Source organism: Cyprinodon tularosa, unplaced genomic scaffold, assembly GCF_016077235.1.
Source record: "Cyprinodon tularosa strain WSP-4 unplaced genomic scaffold, ASM1607723v1 ctg45, whole genome shotgun sequence".
Lineage (NCBI taxonomy): Eukaryota > Metazoa > Chordata > Actinopteri > Cyprinodontiformes > Cyprinodontidae > Cyprinodon > Cyprinodon tularosa.
This window is the reverse complement of record NW_024039174.1, coordinates 7,547-32,983: the sequence shown is the minus strand read 5'-3', so window position 1 is coordinate 32,983 and position 25,437 is coordinate 7,547. Positions and strand designations below refer to the sequence as shown.

At 39.7% G+C, this 25,437-nt stretch overlaps 1 protein-coding gene across 3 annotated transcripts; it reads left to right on the top strand.

Moving 5' to 3' along the window:
* Window positions 1-24,232, top strand: col6a2 (collagen, type VI, alpha 2). 3 transcript variants are annotated; one of them, XM_038300400.1, is made up of 32 exons: window positions 4-203; window positions 3,556-3,647; window positions 3,753-3,853; window positions 5,901-6,044; window positions 9,676-10,038; window positions 10,140-10,160; window positions 10,272-10,337; window positions 10,425-10,523; window positions 10,611-10,637; window positions 10,745-10,771; window positions 10,858-10,902; window positions 11,006-11,059; window positions 11,149-11,211; window positions 11,294-11,356; window positions 11,450-11,503; window positions 11,581-11,616; window positions 11,722-11,784; window positions 11,850-11,912; window positions 12,021-12,083; window positions 12,168-12,230; window positions 12,313-12,363; window positions 12,449-12,547; window positions 12,625-12,687; window positions 12,785-12,820; window positions 12,908-12,953; window positions 13,040-13,192; window positions 13,277-13,371; window positions 15,492-15,673; window positions 15,805-15,983; window positions 16,085-16,123; window positions 21,153-21,487; window positions 23,276-24,232. In XM_038300400.1, exons 2-32 carry the CDS (start codon window positions 3,572-3,574, stop codon window positions 23,540-23,542), a joined length of 3,036 nt encoding a protein of 1,011 aa, XP_038156328.1. In that variant the 5' UTR covers window positions 4-203; window positions 3,556-3,571; the 3' UTR covers window positions 23,543-24,232. The 3 variants fall into 3 exon arrangements, with proteins under 3 accessions (XP_038156330.1, XP_038156328.1, XP_038156329.1); XM_038300401.1 differs by having other exon boundaries at window positions 3,529-3,647; XM_038300402.1 differs by lacking the exons at window positions 21,153-21,487; window positions 23,276-24,232 and adding an exon at window positions 19,858-20,403 and having other exon boundaries at window positions 1-203.
* The last annotated feature ends 1,205 nt before the right edge of the window (window positions 24,233-25,437 follow it).

The window sequence follows — 25,437 nt, the reverse complement described above, 5'->3', positions numbered from 1 at the left end:
GGAGGGATCAGGAGTTGAGGCTGGGGCTGGACCGGGACGGCAGGGCGAAAGGACGGCTCTCTGCTGCGGGGAGAGAGCCACATCCAGAAGCTTTTCTTCCAAATCTCCCCTTTTTCTCTCCCAGCTTTCGTTCCAGTGGAAATGAGGGCATAATCGGCTGGGGGGCCACTACATACAACGGTTAGAAGTTCCCAGCCGTTTAGGTAAGATGCGCTCTTTTACGCACAGCAGCTCTCCAGATTTGGTTGTGCTCATGCAATTCTTCTGGTGAATCTGATCTCTATCCTATTTCTTCTTCTTTATTTTTCTTTATTTATGGCTGTGAGCTTCTTTTTGTATCCTTATCTGGCAAACTTTGAATTGCGCACACATGTCATTAGAAAACCTCCAAACTTTTTCAAATTTTGGTTTCTCGTTTGGCTATACTGATTTGACCCTTCTGCGTTTATATTGTATGTTTTGCATCTGCACAATGCGGTTTTATGATAAAAGTACTGGTTTGGGGGAATACTGGGAACATCTGCAGGAGCAGCCTCTCTCCAATGCGTTGTTAACTGTCCGCGAGAGGGAGCCACAGCAAAGCGCGCAGCTTCCAATTTGTTGAAGGGCCATGTTTAGTAAAAGCACAATTTAAGAAAACCTAAGAGAGATGAGTCAGAAAACAGACTTCCAACACTTGTGGGGGGAAAAAGTTCCTTTCATGTGGTTTAGATATTTAGGCTCTGTTGACAGATTATTTTATTACAAGCTTTATAAAATGGACAAATTATTATGCTGCATTTTTCTCAAAAGATTGAAGTTTAGTTGTGGGATTTTTTATTTTTCTGAACACTACATAAGCTCAGAAAGCAATCAGATGGCAGTCAATGTCACTTTGATATTGTAGAAAAACAGAATAAAGTTTTTTTCATTGGCTCTTTCCATTAAGTTAAACCCCAGGAGGTGTTGCTGGGTCCTGCAGGTCATGTATTAACTTTGACTTCAGCTTTGCAGTCATTGACTGAAACTTCACCAACTGGTACTGAACCATTTAGCACATCATAAAGATCAAGAGAACATGCTTATATTAATTTAACTGGTACAGACTTACAGCTGTCTAAGTAAATGTTTGCTTGGAAACAATCAGGGACACTCAAAGGAAACCCACACATGATAAAGCAAATACCCTCCTGTCCTCACAGGATATGCCTGGATTCCAAACCAAAGCTTTGAACCTGAATGTGGCTTCACCGCCAAGCTGCATAGTTTGTTCTAATCTGATAAGGTCTAATTTGTTAATTTTTTCCTGTGACGATCTGTGGAATGGAGTCAGATTTCCCATACTGAGTGTACACACTGGATTTAAAACAGAGTAGCTCAAATTAATGCCTCCTGCAGGCAGTAAGGATTCATGCATGAATAGCGGGCGGGGTGATCCCATCTCTCCGCCTGTAATGAACTTTTCTTTTTCATCCTCTTCTTTTTTGGTTTATATTGTGAAGCTCTTATGTTTTGCCAGTTTAAACAGATTTTTTATATCAAAGAGAACCTTAAGATGTGATTTTTTTCACATGACTATCAGTTAAATATGATCTGTTTAAAAACACAAAGATGGCTAAAAGCTCTCAAAAAGCTTCCTTGCTTGGAAGAAATTAGGGACTGATTTGAAACAAGACAAATAATCTGTGTAAAAGTGTGTATAAAGCCATTTCTGAGTCTTTGGGACTCCAGCGAAGCACAATGAAAGCAGTTATGTATAAATTGAGAAAACATGGACAGTGGTGAACCTCTCTGGGAATGACTTCTCTTTCAGAATGCCTCCACAACTAGGTTAACGATTCATCCAAAAGGTCACCTGCAAACCAAGACCAACATCTAACTTAGTGCAGGCCTCATTTCTTTGGATAGGTTTATGATTCAATGAATCAACATCAAAAGCAAGACAAAATGTTGTTCATGGTAGAGTTTCAGGATGAAAACCAGCTCTAATCAAAAAGCACTTTTAAGACCCTTTAGAAAAATACTCTGTAGCGTGATAAGAAAAAAACAAAGCTTTTGGGATTTAGGTGTCACATTAAATCTTCTGCAAAACCGATACAGCAGAAATAGGACTTCATACTTACAGTTAAACAAAGTGATCATCTGCTGCTTTACTACCTCAAAAACAGACCACAGGACTCTTAGTGTAATTGTTGGAACTAGAGCTAAAAAAAATTAATCAGATTAATCGTGATTAATCAATTATTGAAACAATCGTCAACTCAGTAATGGATTAATTGTTAACTGGAGTTTAGAGACTCTAAAACATGCTTTTAGCTGACAGAGTGACTCACTTAGAGCATGAATTATACAAACATTGCAAAAAGATATACATATATAAATATTGCAAAAGATATGATTTTTCTTTCAACAAGCTGTATCCAGAACTCCTCAAGTGGAAAAGTTTTAGTTTCATCTGGTTTAATTAAGTAAAAAACCTTCTTTAATGAACATTTCACTATCCGATTATTAATCGATTTATCCAAAAAATAATCAACAGATTGATCGATTAGAAAAACAATCTTTAGTTGCAGCCCTAGTTGGAACAATCCGTTGTACCAGAGAATCCTAAAGGAGAATATCAGCGATCAATGTGTGATTAATACACTGCTTGTTGGGTTATGAAGCAGACCAATAATCCAAACAATGTCCACTCCAAATGCAGGATTTGAGTTTTGTTCAAAATGTCAACCTGTGACCTGAAGTTTAATTGACAATTTAAGAAAAAGTTTGGTAAGGGAGAAGTGGGCTACCTCTGTACGGTACCCGGGGAGCAGTGCGGGGTTAAGGGTCTTTGCTCAGGGAGCCAGAGTGGCAGTCAGTTGGAGTGGTGCTTGAACTCAGAACCTCTGGATTCCAAGCGCAATGCCCTAACCACCAGGCCACCACATCCCCAATTACAGAGATTATTTAATGGCTATACAAATAAGTAATAAGTTAAGTTGGAGAGCTACCAACATTTTCTTCCCAGAACTGGTGGCTACACCAAGACCCTGGGTGGTGAGCCATTTCACCTGTATCAAAAACAGACCTTAGCTGCAGGGTTAATCTAGCTGTGACAGAGATGACAGGGCAGTAGAACAACTTTTAAACCAATTGTTGGCAAATTCTTGATTTGAATGGTTTAGCTGCACAGCTAATTAGGCTCAATCTGTTTGCATCAAACAGGAAGATTTAATCAGTTTAATGGGGGGAAAAATGCTCAAAAAGCAAAATTTTGTTCAACTGAAGGGAGAACAGCTTTTCTGCCATCAAGTTGAATCTCATTCTGCCTTGTTGAATATTTTAATTGTAAACAAGGCACAATATCTCGCAGAAATTCAGAATTTTACAAACAACAAACTAATACTACATCATAGAAACATACGCTGTCTTGTTTTCATGTTCAGGCAGTAAAATAATTTCTTATTACTTATTCTCTGTATTTGCTTTTTCCATAACTTTAATTTTTTTGCAAGTGACTGGTATGGGTAGGCAGGAGACAAACAAACATAAAGTTAATTCATGTAGTCCTTGTTTTTTTCTCTATGTGTTCAGACAGCAGAAGAAAAAGATGATGAAATTGGAGGTCATCGTGTTCTGCCTTCTCTTCGGCGCCCTGACTCATGCTAAGAAAGCAGAATGCAATGGTGAGTACCACCCTCTGGATGATAGCTATAGATGCAGCGCCACCTGTGATGCCTTTTGTTTTACACCAATTTTTCACCCTGTTGACTGGTCTTTGTTTCTTTCAGAGAAGAGAGAATGTCCCATACACTTGTACTTCACCATAGACACATCTGAGACCATTGCGATGCAGGAGCCGCCCCCTGGAGCGCTGGTGGAAAGCATCAAGGTATCTCTATTACTGAGCTAGTTTTTTTATAAATTGATAAGAGCATACAGTTTTGATGCTTATAAAAGCCAGTATAAATTGTTGAAGGAAACTGTAAAGTCATTAATTAAAAAAACACTGCAGTCTAATATCAGTATATTTTCTGTAATTGGGGTTTTGCTTAACCAGAAACATTTTAGTCTTCCTGGGACAAATATGTCAGTCTTAGAGTGAGGTGGTTTTTAATATCATCAACACAATAGATGTTGACTGTTTCCGAATGTCCGCCCTAATCACTATTGGGGCACTATATAGTGGTTACACCATTTTAAATGAGTGTCTGAATGTCTAGTAGAGGAAAAAGTAGTGCACACTAAATTTCCCACAATGCACCTTGAAAAGTAGTGATCATCCATGGCCACTAGACGAGCAGATATATCCCAGAATGCTTTGCGTGGAGGGGTCTCCTCCCAAAGCATTCTGGGATTTGATGTCACAGCAACCTGCTATCACCACACGATGTCACCACCCAACAGTGGCAACTAGTAACAAAGATGTTCAGAGGTGGGAAGAGTACCTAAAATTTATACTCAAGAGTATAAAAAGTACTTAAATGCTGAGTAATTTTCGGCTAATCACATCTGAATTTTTGTTTAAAAGGTCATTATCAAACAGGCAGTTATGTGTACACTTTTAAATTAAAGTCTAAAAATAAAATAAATTACAAATAAATAACAGCATTATCAGTAACAAATTTGTGCTGTAAAAACACTTTACAGATCAGTTGTCATGATCTCCTGATTGCGATTTTTGTTTCTGTTCCAAGTTTTAACTCTACACAGTTTACAGTTACACTTTGATTAATTTCAATCTTTGCTTTCTAAGTCATTAGTTTCATTTCCATCCAAGTTCCTTTCTAGTTTTGTTTAAGCACTGTTGTATATTTCTTGGTTAGTCTGTTGCCCCCTAGTGCCAGCCTCTTTATAGCTCCCTTCTAGATCCTTCTGTCCACACCTGCTCCCAATCAGCTGATTACTCCAGTCATTGTTCTTTTTGGCATATATACTCCTCTGAAGTTAGTTTGCTGGGTTTTCTCTTCATTCCCTTATTAATCTACATGTCCCCCCCCCCCCCCCCCCCCCCTTTATTCTTGTTCCTGTGTTCCTTGATTAGTTATTCCTGGATTTTATGCTTCTGTTGCTAACACCATCATTGTTAAATCTGCAAGAAACCACCTCAGCTTCCATCTCTGCATTTGGGTCCTCTACAAACCTCCACTCTACTTGACTTAAATCTCCTAAAATGGATTATTAATTAAATGTATAAAACCTTTTAAGTTTTTTTTTTACATACAATCTTTTAAGTAGGTATTCCTTAATGTTGGGAAAGGGTAAAGAGCTTATCTACTCTTAACCTCTATCTACTCATTTTAACCTGATCTGCAAATAGCTCAGGTTACTCTTAGTGGGTGGAGTAACCAGAAAAAGTACTCAAGTAAGAGTAGCAATACTCTCAGAAGAAGTTTACTTGTGTTAAATTAAAAGTACAGCTACACCTAAAAATATACTTTTTTTCTGAAGAGTAACTGAAGTAAATGAGCTGGTTACTATCTACCTTTGGTAATGTTCTCATTATCATCCCTGATATACTTAGATATACACAAATTCTTAATGTTGTATTTATTTTATAGAAAATTTTTGGATTGTCAATAATAGTGACCTCATATGTAAAAATAAAACATTTTCAAAGAAATTGTGAGCAGCATTCAGTAATTAAGATGGCTCTACATTTTTAAATGTGTGAGTGCAATCACAATGTGAAAAATAGGGGTAAAAGGCTGAGATGATTAATACTAAGATAGGAAAGTATAAAAGAAAAGCATTAAGTTACAGAAAATATTAAAACTTCTTTTACTGATGTGGAACATTTAATTTTGTACATAACTGTATAATAGGAAAAACATAGATGAATCCAGAAAGTGGCATCTAGCCAAAAGCTTGTCATTTCTAAACGGTATCTCATTTCATTTTGTGCTTTTCTATTATGATCTGTCTCTTCCTTTCTGTAGGAGTTCACGAAGAGGTTTGTTGACCGTTTGAAAGATGAAGAAATCCGGGGTGTTGTTAAAATCAGCTGGCAAGTCGGAGGGCTGCACTACTCCCAGAATCAGTCGGTTTTCAGCCGTATCCAATCCAGGGACGAATTCAAAAAAGTAAGACCTATACACAAAACATTTTCACAGGCCTATTCCATTAAGCTCCATTCACAACCAAAGCCATACACATCTCACATCCCTTTTAACTAAAAAAATAATCAAAAATATCTTAATAGATCTGCACCAGTCATTTAAGTAGAAAATTACAGTTAAAAAGGGTGTTGCTGATGCAAATACTAAAAGCTGTGCTTGCCAACCTGGCAATCGATCCAGGAGGCTCTACAGCAACTCTTCAAAGCAATCAGCAATGGCGATCTGTCTAGATGGGAAATGCCCTTACCTGCAAGAGCAGCGGGCATTTAACCTACAACAACATTCTCAGGACTTTATAAACAAGATTTTATAAAAAAAATAAAAGGGAAAAATAGCCATGGTTTTTTAGTGGGAACATGTAGGTTATAATTCAAACCCGCATTAAATATCACAGGGAGCGGCCGGTTGTTCTTCTGTACAAAAGTAAACCTCCCATTTTTTTTTTTATTAACATTGTATGCTTACAATTCGCTTGGTGGGATAATGTTCTGCTTAATGTTCCCTTCATCCAAGGGAATATTAAACATTATTTAGATTAGCATCTCGTTAATGTGATGTATTCACTCACTAATACCGTTTCACACTGGTCGAAAAACCTATGTAAACCCGGGAGCAATTGACTTTTGGTGGCAGTGGGAACAGCTCATTGACGTGTATCTACGTGTTAAAATCGCCTCCGCTCTGATCAGCATGCTGTGGGAACACCTGAGCCGGGTTGACCGCAAAATTAGGTGACATCATAGAAAGCAGCGTATGGACGTCGACACACCGCGCCAGTCGCTTCTGATCTAACAAGCCGAATTACCTCTGTTTACATTCAATAGACATGGCGGAGCATTGGTGAGAGGGATTTAGATAGATAAAGAGGCATATAATAAAGAATACTGACTATGCCATGGCTCCCGTCCATGTTGGTCTCCATTATTTACTTCCCTGATTTCCATCGCAATGTCGACATCATCAACACTCGGTCACCCAGCGTGATGCCGTCATCAGACACGCACTGGTGGGGGACTGTGACCACGAAGCTCGCCAACAGCGAGTCAGACTCGGCTTTTCGGTCAAATATGAAAAGAGCCGGAAGCCGATTGTCAGCAAGTCAACCTGGTTTTGAAAAACCCAGGTTTTCAGCGGGAAAGCAGCATGTGGCCACTAAAGGCAAAAGAATATGTCTGAAATTTGGTTTTGTCATGGTAGATGTTTTTTTTGGTTGCATTTAGTAAAGATATTTTAGAAGAATGTAGGACCGGTAGAGTTTAATACACTTTGAGCTTTTTGATCATATCTTCCTGGAAGCTGTCATAGATGGGTAGACTGCAGACGTAAAGACTTAAAGGGAGGGACATGGTCAGCAGCAACGCTTACGTAGGCTGTGGCAAGAAATTTGGCCCCATTATATAACCAAGGACGGATCTTTATTATTTTATGGTGTATACTGATTTATACCCCTACTGATTGCTGTTAAAGCTAAGGTGTATGTCGCAGACATCTGTTTTTAGCTAATTTGTCTAAAAAATGCTAATATTGCAAAACTAGTTTTCTATTCTTAACTGAGATTGATGGCATGGGCTTCTGTTGCTGTACTGTTTTGTGCATCATGAAATGGTGAAGCTCAAGTGTTGTGGATATTTCAGCTCCTGCTGCCTTCCTATACCTTTAAAGTAGTCTGAAAATTAGCATCTTCAAGGCATCTTCATCACCACAACTGCTATTCACTGGTGTTTTTCTTTTTAAAATCTTAACTTGGTAAGCCAACTAAATAAGGTCTACATTTGTGTGACCACTTTTTCTATTATCTTTTGCTGCTGTAACACTACAATGTCCTTAGTGTGGGACAATGAATGGATTTTCTTTTCTAAAAGATTGTTGGGGATAATCCCTGCAGATTAATGTTTTATCACTGAGCATTCTAAGTCCGTCCATCCATTTTCCATCATGCTTATCCCAAGCGGGGTCGCAAGGGGTTCTTGTGCCTATCTCCAGCTGTCTACGGGTGAGAGGTGGGATACACCCCGGACAGGTCACCAGTCCATCACACGACAACACAGAGACAAACAGGACAAACAACAATTCACACAGATACTCACACCTAAGGAGAATTTAGAGAAGCCGATATACCTAACAGCAGTGTTAATTTCGTCAGCTTTTTTTAATTTAGTCTTAGTCACAATGATAAAAATCGATTTTAGTTTTAGTCATATTTAATCATTGCCTTCCCGATTTAGTTTTAGTCTTAGTCTAAATGACAAAAATCAAGTTTAGTCTTAGTCATATTTTAGTCATTTTTGTTTTTTTGTCATTTTAGTAATTTTAGTCAACACTGTAAATAACAGAACTTCTCAACACACTGCTTTTTTAATCATATATCACACCGTAGAGAATAAAAATTCTTCACACACAGCGTCTCTTTTTCTCTATTTTATTTATATAACCATGTGCAGAATAGAACTTCACACACCGATTCTCTTTTTAACATATATCACACTGCACACATTAAACCTTTTGTCGGCTTGTTTCATCATATCCATAAAGTCTTCATCCTCAATGGTCCTTGCAGGCAGGCCAGAACGCCCAATCAACTTTGCCATTGAGTTCTCCAGGGCTTTCTGCTCTTTGGCGTCGGGTTTGTACGGTGGGGGAGCTCCCAACATCTCTGCAACAGACTTCCCTTCCTTCCCCAACCTCTGATGTGGCTGTGGTGTCACTGTGTCAGGAATCTAGTTAGGAGGAAGAAATTTAAACGATTAATATCCAGTGTATCAGTAAAAAATCTTTCTTCTATGACAGAGAGACAGACAGATACAGTCACAGGAAGACACACTCATCCACATGCATGCATGCCCGCGCACACACACACACCCCTGTTCCTACTACTACAGGCCCACACGTTCCTTACCTTCTTCCATATGGCAGCATGTTGGCTACTCAGATGTCGCTTGAGATTCAATGTGTTCTTCCCTGCCATATTGAAGCCGCGGAGTCTTTGGTGGCGTCCTTCCTCTGGTGTTTTCCTTCGTGTTGTAAACGAAATGGCTCCATACATCCAGGCATTGTTTAACAAATTGCACACCGGTGTCCGCAATGACTGTGAAGTTGAGCTAGGTGTATAAGCCCTATGCTACTAACTCCACTACTGACTGAGCGGCGCGAGCCACTGTGGGACAGGCGCCATGTAGGGACAAACAGCGCAACAATGCATAATCTTCTATGAAGCTCAAGAAACACTTATATTAACAATTATAAATTAATTATAAACAATTACATTTCTTAATGTCCATTCGTGCGTTATCGTTTCGTCATCGGGAAAAAGGTGCGTTGACGAAATATTATCGTCATGGTTGATGAAATTAACACTGCCTAACATTCATGTTTTTGGAAGCTGGAGTGCCCGGAGAGAACCCGGGCATGCTCAGGAAGAAGATGCAAACTCTATGCAGAAAGATCCCCAGCCGGGAATCGAACCTGGAACCTTCTTGTTGCAAGGCAGCAGTGCTACCCACTGTTTCCACTGAGCAGCCACCATTCCAAGTCATTAACATATATTCGCTTTTTGTTCCTCATTCTAATGCTGTATATTTGTTTTTGTTTTTTTCAGGCTCTTAGTACTATTGTATACCTTGGAAAAGGCACCTACACTGACTGTGCCCTCAGAAGGATGAGAGAGGAGATGCTACAAGCACCTTTAGAACACTCAAACAACCGTTTTGCTGTTGTAATCACTGATGGCCACGTGACTGGAAATCCGTGTGGGGGTATCAAGATGTCGGCAGAGGCAGCTCGTGATAAAGAAATAAAGATATTTTCTGTGGCAGCATCAACACTAATTGAAGAGACCGGACTGACTGAGATCGCCAGCTCCCCGGCATCGGTCTACAGGGACAACTTCTTGGCTGTGAATCTTAGCACAGGCCGCCCTGTCATACAGACTACGACGATAGACCGGATTATCAAGACGATGGTAATGCTCAAACATATATTATATATAAAATTATACATATATCATATATTAAATGTCATTTTTGACAAGAGTATTTAATTTTTTCTCTTTTTTTCTTACAGAGACATATGGCGTTTGTAGAGGTAAGGCCGGAGTATTATCATTAGTACCTTTGATATATTAAACAAATATCTATATTGGACTAAAATTGAGTCAGTTATATCCTTATTGACTGTTTCTCTTTGCATCACTAGTGTTATAATGTGTCCTGCCGGGAGACAGAGGGCCCACCTGGTCCAAAAGGATATAGAGGGCAGAAAGTGAGTTTTACATGTACATACAGTATTAATCTAAACAAATATATAAACCCCTTCTAATTTATTAATTCTTTACTTTGTTGACCACAGGGAGCTAAAGGAGACAATGGTGAAGCAGGGATTAAAGGAGAAAGAGGTCGCCCAGGAGACCCCGGCATTGAAGGTCCTATCGGTCAGCCTGGTACTAAGGTAAAAAGCTCTTTAGTGACCAGATTAATTAAGCATTGACTAGCATTACAATGGACTAAAATGGTTTGTCTTTTCTTCTCTTTGCAGGGTGAACCAGGTGCAAAAGGGGATAAGGTGAGATTTTAAATCTGTTTGTGGGAATCCCAACATCTTCTGTAGATCTTTGTCAAAACAACTGTTAATTGTGGTTTATTACTTTTCTTCTTTTTTCCTGAACTCAGGGAGAGATTGGAAGTCAGGGGAAACAGGTATGTTTTTCATAAGATTCAAATTTGTAATCTATCAGTATTGGTTTCACACTCAATTTCTCAATTTGTGCTCTTTGTGCCAACAGGGTGTGGCTGGTCTCCCAGGGCGTAATGGAACTGATGGACAAAAGGTGAAGTTTTGATCACAGAGCTTTTTTCTGATTATGATCTTTTAAACTAATCGATAGGACTCTTTAATGATGCAAATTTGTAACAATCTTTTCCTTCTTTCAGGGCAAAATTGGACGGATTGGTTCTCCAGGCTGCAAAGGAGACCCAGGCGACAGAGTATGAGATTTCGTATCATATAGGACTATTATAGCATCTCTGCTCCGTGATTTATAGTCTGTTCATGATCATAATCAAACGGTTTTCAGGGTCCTGATGGTCACCCTGGAGATTCTGGTGAGCCGGGGCCACCAGGAACGGACGGAGAAAAGGTATGTCCAATGTCAACGTTTTTCTATCAAAACTTTAATCTGTCTCCTATACTGCCCACAGTTAAAACTGTCTCCTTTCTAGGGTGACCCTGGGCGCCCAGGAAGAGATGGTCCCATTGGCCCAGATGGCGTGCCTGGACCAAAGGTTAACCAGAAACCGACTGCGAAAGCAGATATTCTCCTTGACGAAATTGTAAAATTTTCAGCTAAATTGTAAACTTCAATGTTTCAACTGCAGGGAGAGCCTGGAAGTCCTGGATCACCTGGCGAACCTGGAGCTAAAGGAAACCCTGTAAGAAGCTTAGGACAGATCATCTGTTCAAATATAAACCAGCTGTGCATGGTTGATTATTATGTTTTCTTTACTAGGGAGAACCTGGAAAACCAGGAGACAGAGGCGAGGAGGTAAGAATATCAGAATATCAATTGAATATATATTCAATTGTGTTTAAATGAATAAAATTCTGTATTTCTGCTGCCTGATTAAATTACCTGATTTTGTGTTTGTAGGGCAGAAAAGGAGACTATGGCCCCAAAGGAGATCCTGGACCAGATGGTAAAAAGGGTGAAAAGGTAAGCATATATGTTGTCTTTAAATCTGCTCCATCAAGCAAAATATTCATCTAATTTTGTCTCAGGGTGAGATGGGTCCAGAGGGACCAAGAGGAAACCCAGGGGAAAAAGGAAACAAAGGTGCAAAGGTAGAAATGGTCTAATTTATAACATTTTTAATATCTGGTAAAAATTATCTTAAATATACTTTTAGGCTTACTTCCTATATGAACACCACCTATTTTTAATCTAAACAGGGAGACTTTGGCTTACCAGGACCTAGAGGACCAGAAGGATCAAAAGGAGTCCCTGGAAAAGATGTTGGTTTCAAAAAATCCCATCGAGAAATCATTTTAAAAAGTCCCTTAATGCTTGCTGCTTCTTTAACACTGTTTGAATTTTAGGGTTCAGGTGGAGATCCCGGTGAAGTGGGACCGAGGGGAGAACCTGGACAACGAGGACCAAAGGTTAGACTTTATAGATTTTTCTTTGTGTCCCTAATTATGTCGTTGTCTGTTTATCACAAATTGTATTTTACTTTCTCTGCAGGGAGACCCTGGAAGACCTGGCTTTAGCTATCCTGGGGCAAGAGGAGATCCTGTAAAAAACACCGTCATACGTCTTTAAATTTTCTTTCTCTGTCTAATAGGTTTAGCTGACCTGACACCTATGTGCCCATCTTTAGGGTGAAAAAGGAAACAAGGGCAGTCGTGGACCCCGTGGCAGCAGAGGAGACTGTGGTCAGAAAGGAGATCCTGGAAATAAAGGAACTCCCGGGGAGGCAGTCAGTAACCTCACTGATTAAAAATAGGTTCTGATTAACTTTACATCCCAATCAAGGCAATTCTTTTCATTTAACAGGGTGACCCAGGGCCCACAGGGGAGCCTGGATCAAGAGGAAGAAAAGGAGACCCTGGTCCTAAAGTAAGTCACATAAAAGTAGTCAGATTTATCTGCTGACAGCGTATTTATTAATAAACCAGATAGCACCAGGCTAAACTTATGCTGTCTTCTTCTACAGGGAGGTCCAGGCCCAGAGGGAGATCCCGGGCTCACAGTGAGAATACATGGTCTAATCACAGTTTCATCAATAAACACACAAACCCAGAGATTTTAAAGCTTAGGATTTTGTGTCTTTCTGCAGGAATGTGATGTGATGAATTACATCAGAGAGACCTGTGGATGCTGTGGTGAGTTGAATTATCAGTGCACAATCACCAAAAGCCTTATTTAATTCTTTTTTTTATCAAATTAAATACATTTTCTTAACCTTCAGACTGCGAGAAACGCTGTGGAGCCTTGGATATCGTCTTCGTTATCGATAGCTCAGAATCTGTGGGTCTCACCAACTTCACCTTGGAAAAGAACTTTGTCATCAACACCATCAATAGACTGGGATCTTTTGCCAGCGACCCTCTGTCTGAAACAGGTTCACATGTCAAATTGAAATGCTGCGACCTTTAAAAGGTTTACCCGTCTCGGCACTCTAATAAGAAACCCTCTTACTTTACAGGCACACGGGTTGGCGTTGTACAGTACAGCCACGACAACACCTTTGAATCGATCAAACTCAACGATGAAAAGATCAACTCACTGACGGCTTTCAAGGTTTTTAAACATTGGAATAAATTGTGAAATGTACATTAGAGAACAATTTATTTCTGGTTTGAGCCACAGGTGGCTCTTTCATCCTATGGGCCTCATCCATCCATCCATTTTCTGTCACATCCTGCTGGGGTCACAAGGGGTGATGGTACATATCTCCTGTCAATGGGTGAGAGGCAGGGTAGACCCTGGGAAGGTCGCAAACAACCATTCATGCACACTTGCACCCAAGGAGCATTTAGGCAATCAACCTAACAGTCATATTTTTGGACTGTGGGAGAAAGCCAGAGTACCCGCAGAGAACCCATGCATGCACAGGGAGACGTGCAAACTCCATGCAGAAATAGCTCGGTCTGAGAATTAAACCCAGAGCCTTCTTGCTGCAAGGCAGCTGTGCTACCCAATGCTCCACTGTGCAGACCTCCTATGGGCCTCATATGTCTTTTTTAGACACTGCTTTAAAAGATTTTGTACTATATTATGAACCCCCTGCACTATTATCTATCTGAGTTGCATTTCAATCTCATTGGAATAGAAGCTGTTTTAAAGGAGAAGTTCGGTTTTTAACACTTTTAGCCCATTTTCTGTAGTGTCCAGGATGAAATCGAATGATCGACACCAAAATTTTGACAATTGGTCCTGTCTCTGCTTTTTGGCTCATTTAGAATCCACCCCTGGCTGCTTTAGAATGGCTTCCATAGAGCATGTCCGATAATGTCCTTAAAACAACCTTAAACGTTCTTTTTTTTAAATATGCTACTCACCGGGTCGTCAGCGCTGTTCAATGATGTTCCAAAAAAAGTTTCGTAAAGAAAAAACGTTCCTGTAGTGTTTTATTTAGCATTTTGTAAATCCCATTGAGTTCTGTTGGAATAGTCAATATTCCCCTGCCACCGGAAACGGAAATGGGGCCTGTTTACACAGTTGTAGTCTTTTCGCTTCACTCTGTGTACTCCGACGTTGAGAATCAAGAATCCACCTTTCGTATTCCATTTTCAGAGTTTTTTAAAGTGTTTAACAGAGACGTTAGCACCTCGACGTCGGAGTACACAGAGTGAAGCGAAAAGCTTTGGTTTAAGGTTGTCATGTTGCAGTGACTTTCCACTGTTTTCCCACAAGCATCACAGGTCGTGCTTTGGCTGATTGTGGAGCTAAAATATCTCATCGGAAGACTTCTTTTATGATCTGCCACTGTTTGTTTAAGCAGCGCATCACGTTGAAGAAACAGTTGCCATCAAACGTTTGCTTTTAGGCAGTTTTCTTGTTAACATGCATTACCTCAAATTATTTTAGTACTAAATGGTCTGGTATCTATAGGTATCTATATAAGGCATCCCCAACTTCGGTCCTCGAGGCTGTGCTAAAGCAGGGAAACCTCTAAAACCTGCAGGACAGTGGGCCTCAAGGACCTAGGTTGGGGATGCCTGATCTATATCATAGTATCTATCCACACATCACAGTATGTGCATGCATTGGTTTAAGAGTTAGAAATTCAAATTGTAGCCCGTGAGTGTGTGCACTTTATGAAATACGTTTATGACACGGTCAATGCGTAAGAGTTGAGATCTCTGTAAATACGTCGTTGTCCTGTGCTCAAAATTCTGAATAATGCATCAACGTTTGGGTCAGGAGTGTTATCCTATGTCAGGATGTGGTAGGCCTTTGCTAATTTTGTTGAAATCTTACTGTATTGGTTAAAATATCAATGATACTGTCAGTTTTAAGCATCAGGAATCCCAGGCAAGTGAATCTGTATCAATGATGACAGCAGAGCATTATCAATATTAGCTTAAATTAGTGAAAATTGGGATGAGTCTGCTGTAGTTCTGCACCAGATTTTATAGAAGCAGAGTTTTTTAATAAGAAAGCGCTTATAGTGATCAAATTGTGCAGGCTAATTGGAAGGTATGCAGTAAAATGAAGCCTGGGTATTATTTTCCTATGGCAAGATTATTTTCCTTTTTCTATTCAAATATAAAGGCAGACACATAACAGTGCAATTGGCCCAGCGTGATTAATCCTGAAGTTAAACACATATACACAAGAAAGTTTTTTATTCTTTGATTTTTTTTCAACTCTTTTAAAATATAAATTAAACTTGCCCTCTTCCTTCTTTTGTTCAGGAAGCTGTGAAAAACCTGAAGTGGATAGCAGGAGGAACTTGGACCCCATCTGCTCTAAAGTATGCCTATGACACCCTGATCAGAGACAGCCGGAGAGCCAAAGCCAATGTCACAGTTGTTGTCATTACGGACGGACGCTTTGATCCAAGAGACAATGATGAGCTTTTAAAATCTCTTTGCGAGTACGACTGCTGCTCTTTTTTCTGTTTTATTCTTTTGTTTGTTTTGACTGAGAAGTTCATACAAATGTAAAAAAATTACAGTCTGATATAAAGCTTGAATTTGTTTTCTGTGTATTGATTCATGTTAACAGCAAACCCAACGTTGATGTGAATGCCATCGGTATTGGAGACATGTTTCAGCAGGCTGAGGATAATGAGAGTCTGAAAAGCATTGTCTGCAATAAGCCTGGCAAAGTGTTGGGAATGAGACGGTTTGCCGATCTCATCGCAGAGGAATTCTTAGACAAGATTGAAACCGTGCTCTGCCCTGGTAAAATAATTCAGTAGACAAGTACTATATTTACTGCAGGGTCATTTTGAAGATTGTTTTAGAGTTTGCTCTAAACTTTTTTTTTTTTTTTTTTTTTTCAGATCCTGTCATCGTATGTCCTGATCTTCCCTGTAAAACAGGTAAGACTAATAATTAATTTATGCTTATACAGTAGGTATGGAGAACCCTGGTTTTTAATGCCTTGCTTGTCTGCAAGGAAGCCTTAAGCTCAACTTCATCGATTCCAATTTACTAAGTGGAATCCAAGTATTAAAAACACAAGACAGTATCTATCAAATGTTTAATTCATTCATAATTATGGCTCAAAAATGTGTTTCTCAGACTATTTGACCGATATAAAAAATACATTTAGATCGATGGGTTCTATGCACAAATCTACTTTCTGGTATTTGTGGAAGCTAATTTGTTTCCTGCATTTCATTACTAGACAGGCTGATTAATCCAGATGTGCCTAACCTCAGTAATCATTACAATGATGGCCAGACACACCTGGATTGATGAGTTCAGGATGTAGTGGAGTTGTGCATAGAGCCCATTCATTTGGCCTAGATAATCATAAGGAATACTGCTGACTTAGATGTACGGCAGACAGTTGCTGGCTTGCCCCATAAGAACGGTGAACCACTAAAGGTAATTGCTAAAGAGGCTGGCTGTAAACAGTGTTGTATCCAATCAGTGGTGGACAGTAACAAAGTACATTTTCTTAAATACTGTACTTAAGTAAATTTTGTGAGTATCTTTACTTGAGAAATTTTGGGGGGGGGGGGGACTTATAACTTTCCCCCCATTATATTTCAAAGTCAACTTTCTAGGAAGCGAGGTGTCTTGTTCCTTGTGGATCAGCTTAGCTTTTTTAATCTGCTGCTGTGGTTTTTCTTTCTTGAAATGCATTTGGCTATAGAATTTTCTCACAGACTTCAAAGGTTATCCTCAAGAACAGGTATCCTGGGTGTTTTTTTTTCCAACACTTTTTTTTTGTAGTTTGGGGAGTTTAAGGTGTGATTTGTTGCAAGTCGTTCAGTAGGATGATTTCTCAAAGCAAGAGTTGTAGTTACTGTGTTATAACAGATTCAACCTTAACTCTCTACTCCATAGTGAAAGTGTGATGAGAATCAAGACGAGTCATTACATCAGGTGGTTTCTGAAAGTTAAGAGGTTCTGTAATATCACCCTGAAAATGATACAGCAATGTACATATATAAGAAAATATAATTTTTACTTTTGAATACTTAAGTATTTTCCATAATGTGTACTTTAGTACTTTCACTTGAGTAGATTTTTGACGGAGCAACTTTCATTTGTATTTGAGTAAGATATGACCGTTTAGTAAAATTCTTTAACTCAAGTACCATAGTTGAGTACTCTGTCCACCACTACATCCAAGTATATCACTAGAAGATTGAGTAGAGGGAAAGGGGCTTTTAGAGGATCAGTATCCAAACAACAAGTAAAAATCACAGGCTTTTTAATTAACATTTAGCCATATTTAAGACAGCGGTTTTGTTTTAAGTTGCTATAAGCTATAATCATCATTGATATAAATATATCATTTTTTTTTTATTTTTATCAAGTAACTGTATTCCAAATTGCACGTATTTATGGGTATGACTGTGTCATTTTCAATATGTTCCAGCAGGGGGCTGTAAACAGTCACATAGTTTTTTTGTACATGAGATAGGCCCTGATTGTCCTCAACATGCTTTACTTACATCAGTTTTAAGTGAATTCTTAACACATCGGACACAATTTAATGTCCAATCACATAAACAACTGGACCAGAAAAAGCATTTATATCTCATAGGTCTCAGGATGTTGTTGGGCTGTCTTGGCTGACACGCCTCTTCAACATCACGTGGCGGTTTTGGAACAATGCTCCTGAACTGGCAGAGTGGCATGGTGGTTCCCCTACATAAGAAGGGGGACTCGAGGATGTATTCCAACTATAGAGAAATCACACTTCTCAGCCTCCCCAGGAAAGCCTATGCCAGGGTCCTGGATAGGAGATTCCCTCAGCTTCCCCTGGAAGGCCTATGCAATGGTATTGTAGAGGAGAGTCTCTCAGCCTCCACAGGAAGGCCTATGCAATTGTACTGTAGAGGACAGTTCCTCAGTCTCTCCAGGAAGGCCTATGCAACGGTACTGGAGAGGAGAGTCCCTCAGCCTCCACAGGAAGGCCTATGCAATTGTATTGTAGAGGCTACTTCCTCGGTCTCTCCGATAGGCCTATGCAAGGGTACTGGAGAGGAGAGTCCAGCTTATTTTCAAACCTTGGCTTCAGGAGGAGCATTGTTATTTTCATCACGACCATGGAACACGCTCTGCCGGGTGTTCTAAGGTGCTTGGGAGTTTTATGGACCTAGCATAGGCATTTAGACATGTTCCTCATGATGCCTTGTGGGGGACACCCCAGGAGTCCAGAGTCAGAGACCTTTTAGTAGGGGCCATTCAGTCACTGCACAAGCAGAGTGGGAGTTTGATCTGCATTACCCGCATTAAGTTGGTCCTGTTCCTAGTGTCCTGTTAACAAACCCTCTGTCGCTATATACAGATCAGTGCAGATGCAGCTATAATCCGGATGTTCTGCCAAGAAAGACTTAAGCCAATAGGCAAAGCTCTCAATTTACAGGTCTATGTTCTTACCCTTAGCAATGGTCAGAAAATCTTGATCATGATCGAAGAATGACATCCAAGATAGAAGCGGGCCGAAATTGGGCTTTCTCCGCAGATTAGCTAGGCAGTCCCCTAGAGATACAGTGAGGAGTTTGGTTATTGGGAAAGGCTCGGAGTAGTCGCTTCTACTCCCCAATGAGACAAGTCAGCTGAGGTGGCATGGACATAATTTTTGGATAGCCCCAGAATGCTTCCCTTCAGAGGTGTTCCAGCCACATACCATCAGGAGGAGGCCCGTTGTGTGGCCCAGGACATGATGAAGGGACAACTTCTCTCAGCTGGCCTGGGAATGCCTCGTGCTCTGTCTAGCTCTGCTGGTGGAGATGTCTAGGAGTGTCTCCTCTGACTGCTACCAAATGACCTGGTCCTGAATAAGAAAAACGACAACAACAAAATGCATGTGCCTTGCTAGACCATTCACAATTTTCTGAAAATGTGCTTTAATGGTTCAAACCAAAGTCAACCTCTGGTCTATTTTGGCCGGTCCCAGCAATTTGGTGGGAGTGGTATGAATCTGACAGGAAGATAGACAGTAAAAAAAATACACATCCGCTTTGGAGAAAATACAAATTAAACTCTCTAAATCTCAGGTTACCCAACAGGTTTGCCTGGTAATACGTGTAGCAAGCTGAGTAGAATTGAACATAAACAATCAATAAAACATTTTACAAAACAATGCAAGATTCATGGTAGGAGATCAGAAATACCCTAAACAGATAAAGTGAAATAGCCATCATCTTATTTGATCTTGTTAAAGTACCGACCATGCTACCTGGCTTGTTTATTCTGTCCAACTAATACTAGATCTGGTGTGACCAGTGGTTCTTAGAGGGGCCCTCTGCACAGCTAACATGACAGAAAATACTTAATAGAGTCTGATGTGAGGGGTCTGTTCTGCCCTTTAGGTCTATTGGTCAGAAGATAGATATTTTTCTATTATATAATCTCAGTTCTTTGACTGGAGGCCTTCTGCCTTCTCCTTTTCAACACATTTGGAACCATGCTTATTCCTGCTTACAGTGCTCTTATTTATGCTGGTAACAGGTCCATTGTCCAGATGTGAGTAAATCATTGAGTTGCAATTAATTTTGAACCAACTCGGTGTACAACCAGCATCAAAGCTGGATCTGTTGATGCGTTTGTGGGACCTCTCCCACAATGTTGTTCCACCTACTTGTTGCAGGAGGGGGCATCACCGTAAGGGAAGCCCCACCCCTCTGGAAGCCACTGGCCGAAGAAGGCAGTCCCTCCTTAGTCCCCACCTCATTGGAGAGTGTGGCCAGCCTGCTGAGCAACCTGAAAGAGCAGCAGTACGGTGTTGGCATAGCAACCATGGCGTACACTGCCCAGAGAGCCAAACTCACCCAGGGAGTGGACAGAGAGCAGTGGACCAAGCTGTTCATCGAATCTTTTAAATATGTTTATGGAGATCTTATGGGAGACCCCGAGAAAGCAATCGGGCTGTGTTAGTGATACAGTGCTAACCTTGCTACCTCGCCTTGATGACATTGACTAATAAGCTTGCTAGAATGACAGATTTCTGTTGGAATAATGTTTACTCACCAGGTGCAATACATATACAGGCCAGTGAAAAGAACTGCATGAAGCTTTGTTAGCGGCCAATATTTGGGTACAAATGTGATAGAGGAAAAAAATAGCTATGTCCTCACCAAGAATATTCTTGATATAATGTGTTTTCTGTCTCCCAGGATAAAAAAATTTGTTAATTATGCATACAGACAATGTTTTTCCATATGTGTTGAGAGTCACTTATAGTTAAAATGGAAAACAGATGTCATCCATTTGAGGGTGTCAACTGTAGAGCCATTCATGTTACATTTTTATAGTGGCCCTGTGATGAAGCCTCATTTCCACTGTGAATCATCGGCTCGCTGAATCACTCCAAATGTTTCCCCCTTTTTTTGCTGTTTTGCACATATCCATGGCTAATGCCCTTTCTTTTATTCCCTGTGAGCTATTCATTGTGGTTACATGTAATTACACTTGGAAAATATCAGTTCTATAAATATATATCTTATGATTCTATGTATTAGTCAGATTTATTTTGATGTGTTTGTTGGGATGATTTGCTTTGCTTTAACGGAGAAGGAAATATTGTATGTTCCTCTCTTGGCTGGTGCATGGTTTTTTACAGCATGTGGCCTGATCTGTAAAGAAATGACCACCTTGTAGCTTTAAGGGGATGTTATTTACCAGCTCAGTGACTGCACTATTAAGATGCGAAGAAAGTTGTTCTGAGTGTAATGGAATGTAGTTTTTATCTGAAGAAAATAAAATGGCAGAGCAAACTCAAACAATGCTGTTTTTGTTGAAAATTAATACCCTTGTTTTGCTGCCAGCACGTAAAGAGTTTCGCATGTTACTGAGATCTTTTTCCCAGCCTTAACCTCTGAACATCTGTGCTCCAGCTGTTGCTGACTGAACACTACGCTGTGTATGTGTGTGGGTCTGTTTCAGAGCCTGCTGTGGCTAGTTGTGTCCAGAGGCCTGTGGATTTGATCTTCATGCTGGATGGTTCTGAGAGGATGGGCCAGGAGAACCACAAGAGAGCCAAAGAGTTCATTAAGAGAGTGGCACGTCGCCTGACCCTGGCCGACGGCCCGAATGATGACAGCAAAGCCCGTCTGGCCCTGGTGCAGTTCGGCAGCGCACAGGATCACAAAGTAGAGTTCCCACTTACTCATAATCTAACAGTGATCGAGGATTCAGTGGATGACGTGAAGTACCTGGATTCCTCGTCTGCTCTGGGCAGCGGCATCATCTATGCTGTAGACAGTCTGGAGCTCAGACAGGTACTGTACATTTCAACAAACCACTTAAAAGCCCATGCTGTTTCACAATTAATCTTCAATGCATTTTAACATTAAGCTTAACATTTAAACCAGGATTGTGAGAAGCATCGATAATCCTCAGGAAAAAAATGTTGAAGGAGGTAGATGCCATTTCACACTTTCATTTTATTTTTACAGTTTGTTAAACTTCTCCCGTTACCTACATAAGAAAACACTTCAAATTCAAAAACTATATTACATATTCCTTAGTATGGAAGCAGATTGACATGTTCATCGTTTCAAACAAACAAACACAGAGTTGAAGGTTTGATTTTATTTTATTATGCTTTTTCCTAATTTAGGCTGATTTGTAACTGCATGCCACATTTTCATTGCGAAATAACAAAATGCTGAATCACTTCATTTAGGCCAAGTAATAGAATTACACCTTTACAAAAATAAAATAACTTTTATTTCAGTTTTGTTAACCTCTATTATCGAAAACCGCGGGAGAAGTCAACTACTCTGCACTCAACTTATATATATATATATATTTGAGCATTTATTTCTGATTTTATGCACGTCTACATGCGGACACTGCCTCTGATTCACTCTCAGTGTTAAGATACCACAGTAAGAGAGATAGAGATGGATTAAGGATAGTTTTTTTCATCTATCGCACTCTAAAATAAGTCAGAAATAAAAAGTCATTGACTAATAAATTTACTCTTGTTTTATTGGATGTTTGATCCCATAGGTCTTTTCAACATCTAACCAATTTAAATTGGGTGTAATTCTATTGCGCCAATTCACAACACATGTCATCTCAAGGCGCTTTGCAGTTCACCAGATCATACAGTCAAATTGATTAAAAGTTTTCTATCTAAGGAAAACCAGTTGATTGCATCGACTCATTAACTCGAATACAATCCCTCACACTAAGCATACTTGTAGCGACAGTGGAGAGGAAAAACTCCCTTTTAAAAGGAAGAAACCAAAAGCAGAACCAGGCTCAGTGTGAGGGGCCATCTGCCGAGGGCGACTGGGGTTCAAGGTGACAGAATTAGAGGTACAGAAAGCAGCTGTAAAAGGCTACTTAGCCAGGTAGACGAGCTCCGAGCCAACTCCCATGCCAGAGGATGAAGAAAGCAGTCAGTCACAGTCAGAGAAACAGGACTACACTGGAAAAACCGGCCAATCTCCAACATCTATAAACAAAGGTGTTGATTTCTTTCCAGGATGGCGTCACAGCCAAACAGGAACAGACGAGGCAAAGCTCCTATGAGAAAAACGTTAGAGATTGAAATAACACATTCTTCAGAGTTGGAGAATAAAGATAGAAGGAGGAGGGGTTGTCCAGATAATGTTAATCTAGGTTAATTGTTTTCTTAAAGCAACCCCGTGACACTGACATGATCAGTCTGAACTGGCCTTAAGCTTAAGAAACTCAACTAAAATGTGTTGTTAGATGCCACAGCAGATGTGATCCTTACATGATCAGAAATATTTTTGGTACTTCAAGACTTCTCAATCTCATGGTCCAAAATTGTCTGCTATCAGATTTCAAAATATGGAGGCAGAATTTCCAAGATTTACCAGATGCTTTCCGGGGCATCAGAAAGCTCCAGGTCTAGCACCCCTAGTGGCTAAAGGTTACTCGGTGTAATAAAATGACAGGGATAAAAGAGAATGTTAAAAAAAAAAAAGCCTTGCTAATTTGTGCACCCAAAAATACACTACAGCGGGTAATCACTTGTATGTCTGTACTTTGTCTGATGTGCTAACAAGTTCTTCTGTTTTCATTTTTAGAATCAACGATTAATACGACGCAACGCTGAGATGTCCTTCGTCTTCATCACCGATGGCATCACCTCCCGCGACCAGCTGGACGAGGGCGTGGCCGCCATGAGTAAAGTGGAAGGCGTTCCCACGATTATCGCCTTGGGAACGGACACCAATGAAGAGGTCCTCCACAAGGTGTCACTGCAGGACTCGTCCGCCATCTTTAGAGCCAAAGACCTCTCCATGCTGGAGAAACATGCTTTCTTTGAGCGCTTCATCCGCTGGATTTGCTAGTGAGGAACTGCAGTACTCTGCACAATAGAGTTAGGAACCATTGAACGACAGAGGGACCAGCTCCTTCGGTATACATGTAAAACCCACTCAGAGGCACCACATGTATCTCTGACCATTATCATTCCTGGATGAAAAGCACTGAAGTGGCTCCATATTGTGTTGTTTTAGGGAAGTGAATTTGTCACAAATAAAAAAGCCTGTTCAAGACCAACTCTTCAAACACTTCAGACTCACAGAACCAATGTGTCAGTTTAAATGGCTCGTCAGCACTGCTAGAGTAGGAGCCCCAAAAGAGAAATTCATAGATATCGAATGGTATTCACACCAACTATGGTTTTACATTGGTCTTTTTTTTTTATATAATGTTCAGCTTGCAGGAACAAAGCTTTATCTGTCATTCTCTCTTTGTCACAAACGTACACTCACTCTCGCTCTTTAAAACGTCAGTATTTACTTTAATGGTGCTAAAAATAATGAGATGATCTGATTTATTTTTTTTTTTTGTACTTCATATGTTACTGCTATTCTTGTAGTTAATTCTGGACATAAAAAAAACGTAAAATGTTGCCCTGACCAAGAAAGGTTTCAGATGAACACCAAGCAGCTGATGTTAATTACAAACAAGCAGGAAACAATGACATTTTTGTATTACGCTATGTTTAAATAAAGACTAAAGTGTGACCCCTTCCATGTGTTTTGTGCTTTGTTTCTTCATTTATCTTGGGTTGATTTTACATAATGGAACATACTATTATTTGTTAACTATATTTACCAGAGGGGCCAGGGTTGGGCCCGTGTGTTTTCATGGGGGCACACAACAAAAGAATAACACACAATCATATTTTTTGTTCCATTGAATTCCATTAATTCCTAACCTATTTCTTCAGCCTAGCTGTGACCCTTAATCTAAACCTAAGCATTAAGGGTTCATACATAACCTAAACTCAATTCACACCTTAGTCCTAAACCAACATCTAACCCTATGATCTGCTATGATTTATGGAAAATAAATCCCTGCAATGTAAAAAATGCACACTCACAAAAAGCAAGGGTGATTAGTATAATAAATGAGCCACAAAGCCCTCTTATCTACTGTCGTAGACAAAAATTTTTTACCTTTTCTTAGTATGGCTAAAGCTTAAAGCTGACTGTAATTTCTAAATAATTGCTAAAGTAAATTGTCCAGGCAAGATATTGAATTGGTCCATGGGAACAAAAATTAATATAGAATGAATCTTAATTGGCTAAAGTAATGAGTATTTCTTCCCCTTAAATAAGATAATTCCACTGAACAAAATTGGAAACTAAATAAATTATTTTTTTTCTTTAAAGAAATACATTTTGTCCTGAGACACTTTGCCAATGGAACAAGACAATTTACATTTAACATAAGAAAAAAACATTTACATTGTCTCATTTTGAGTGCATATTATCTAATTATCTTATTTTAAGAATAAAAATACTTGGCCAATCATCTTATTTACTAATTTAATATTTATTAAATACACTTAATTCAAGAAAGGTTTTACTTATTTTTTTCTTTTTTGCAGTGTACATATTATGCACTTGAAATACAATAATAGAGTTATGTTTTTTCTTGTTTTACACTTAAATGAATCCGTCTACAACTTGTCTTTAGTTAAATTTTTTCTGTGTGTGTTTTCAGTACAAGGGCCATAACGTGGGCAAGGACCAGTTCTGCCCTGTTGGTCCCTGTCTAGAACCTCCCATGTACCCTGTAATTGATGGGCCTAATGATAACCTTGCATCACTTATTCAGGTCTTGGCCATTGAAGAGTAATTCTGCAACCAGGAGGATGTCCACTACCCAGGCCTGTCCTCAGTGTGAGGCTTAGGCTCTGCCGGACTGGGAAACAACATTATCAATATCAATA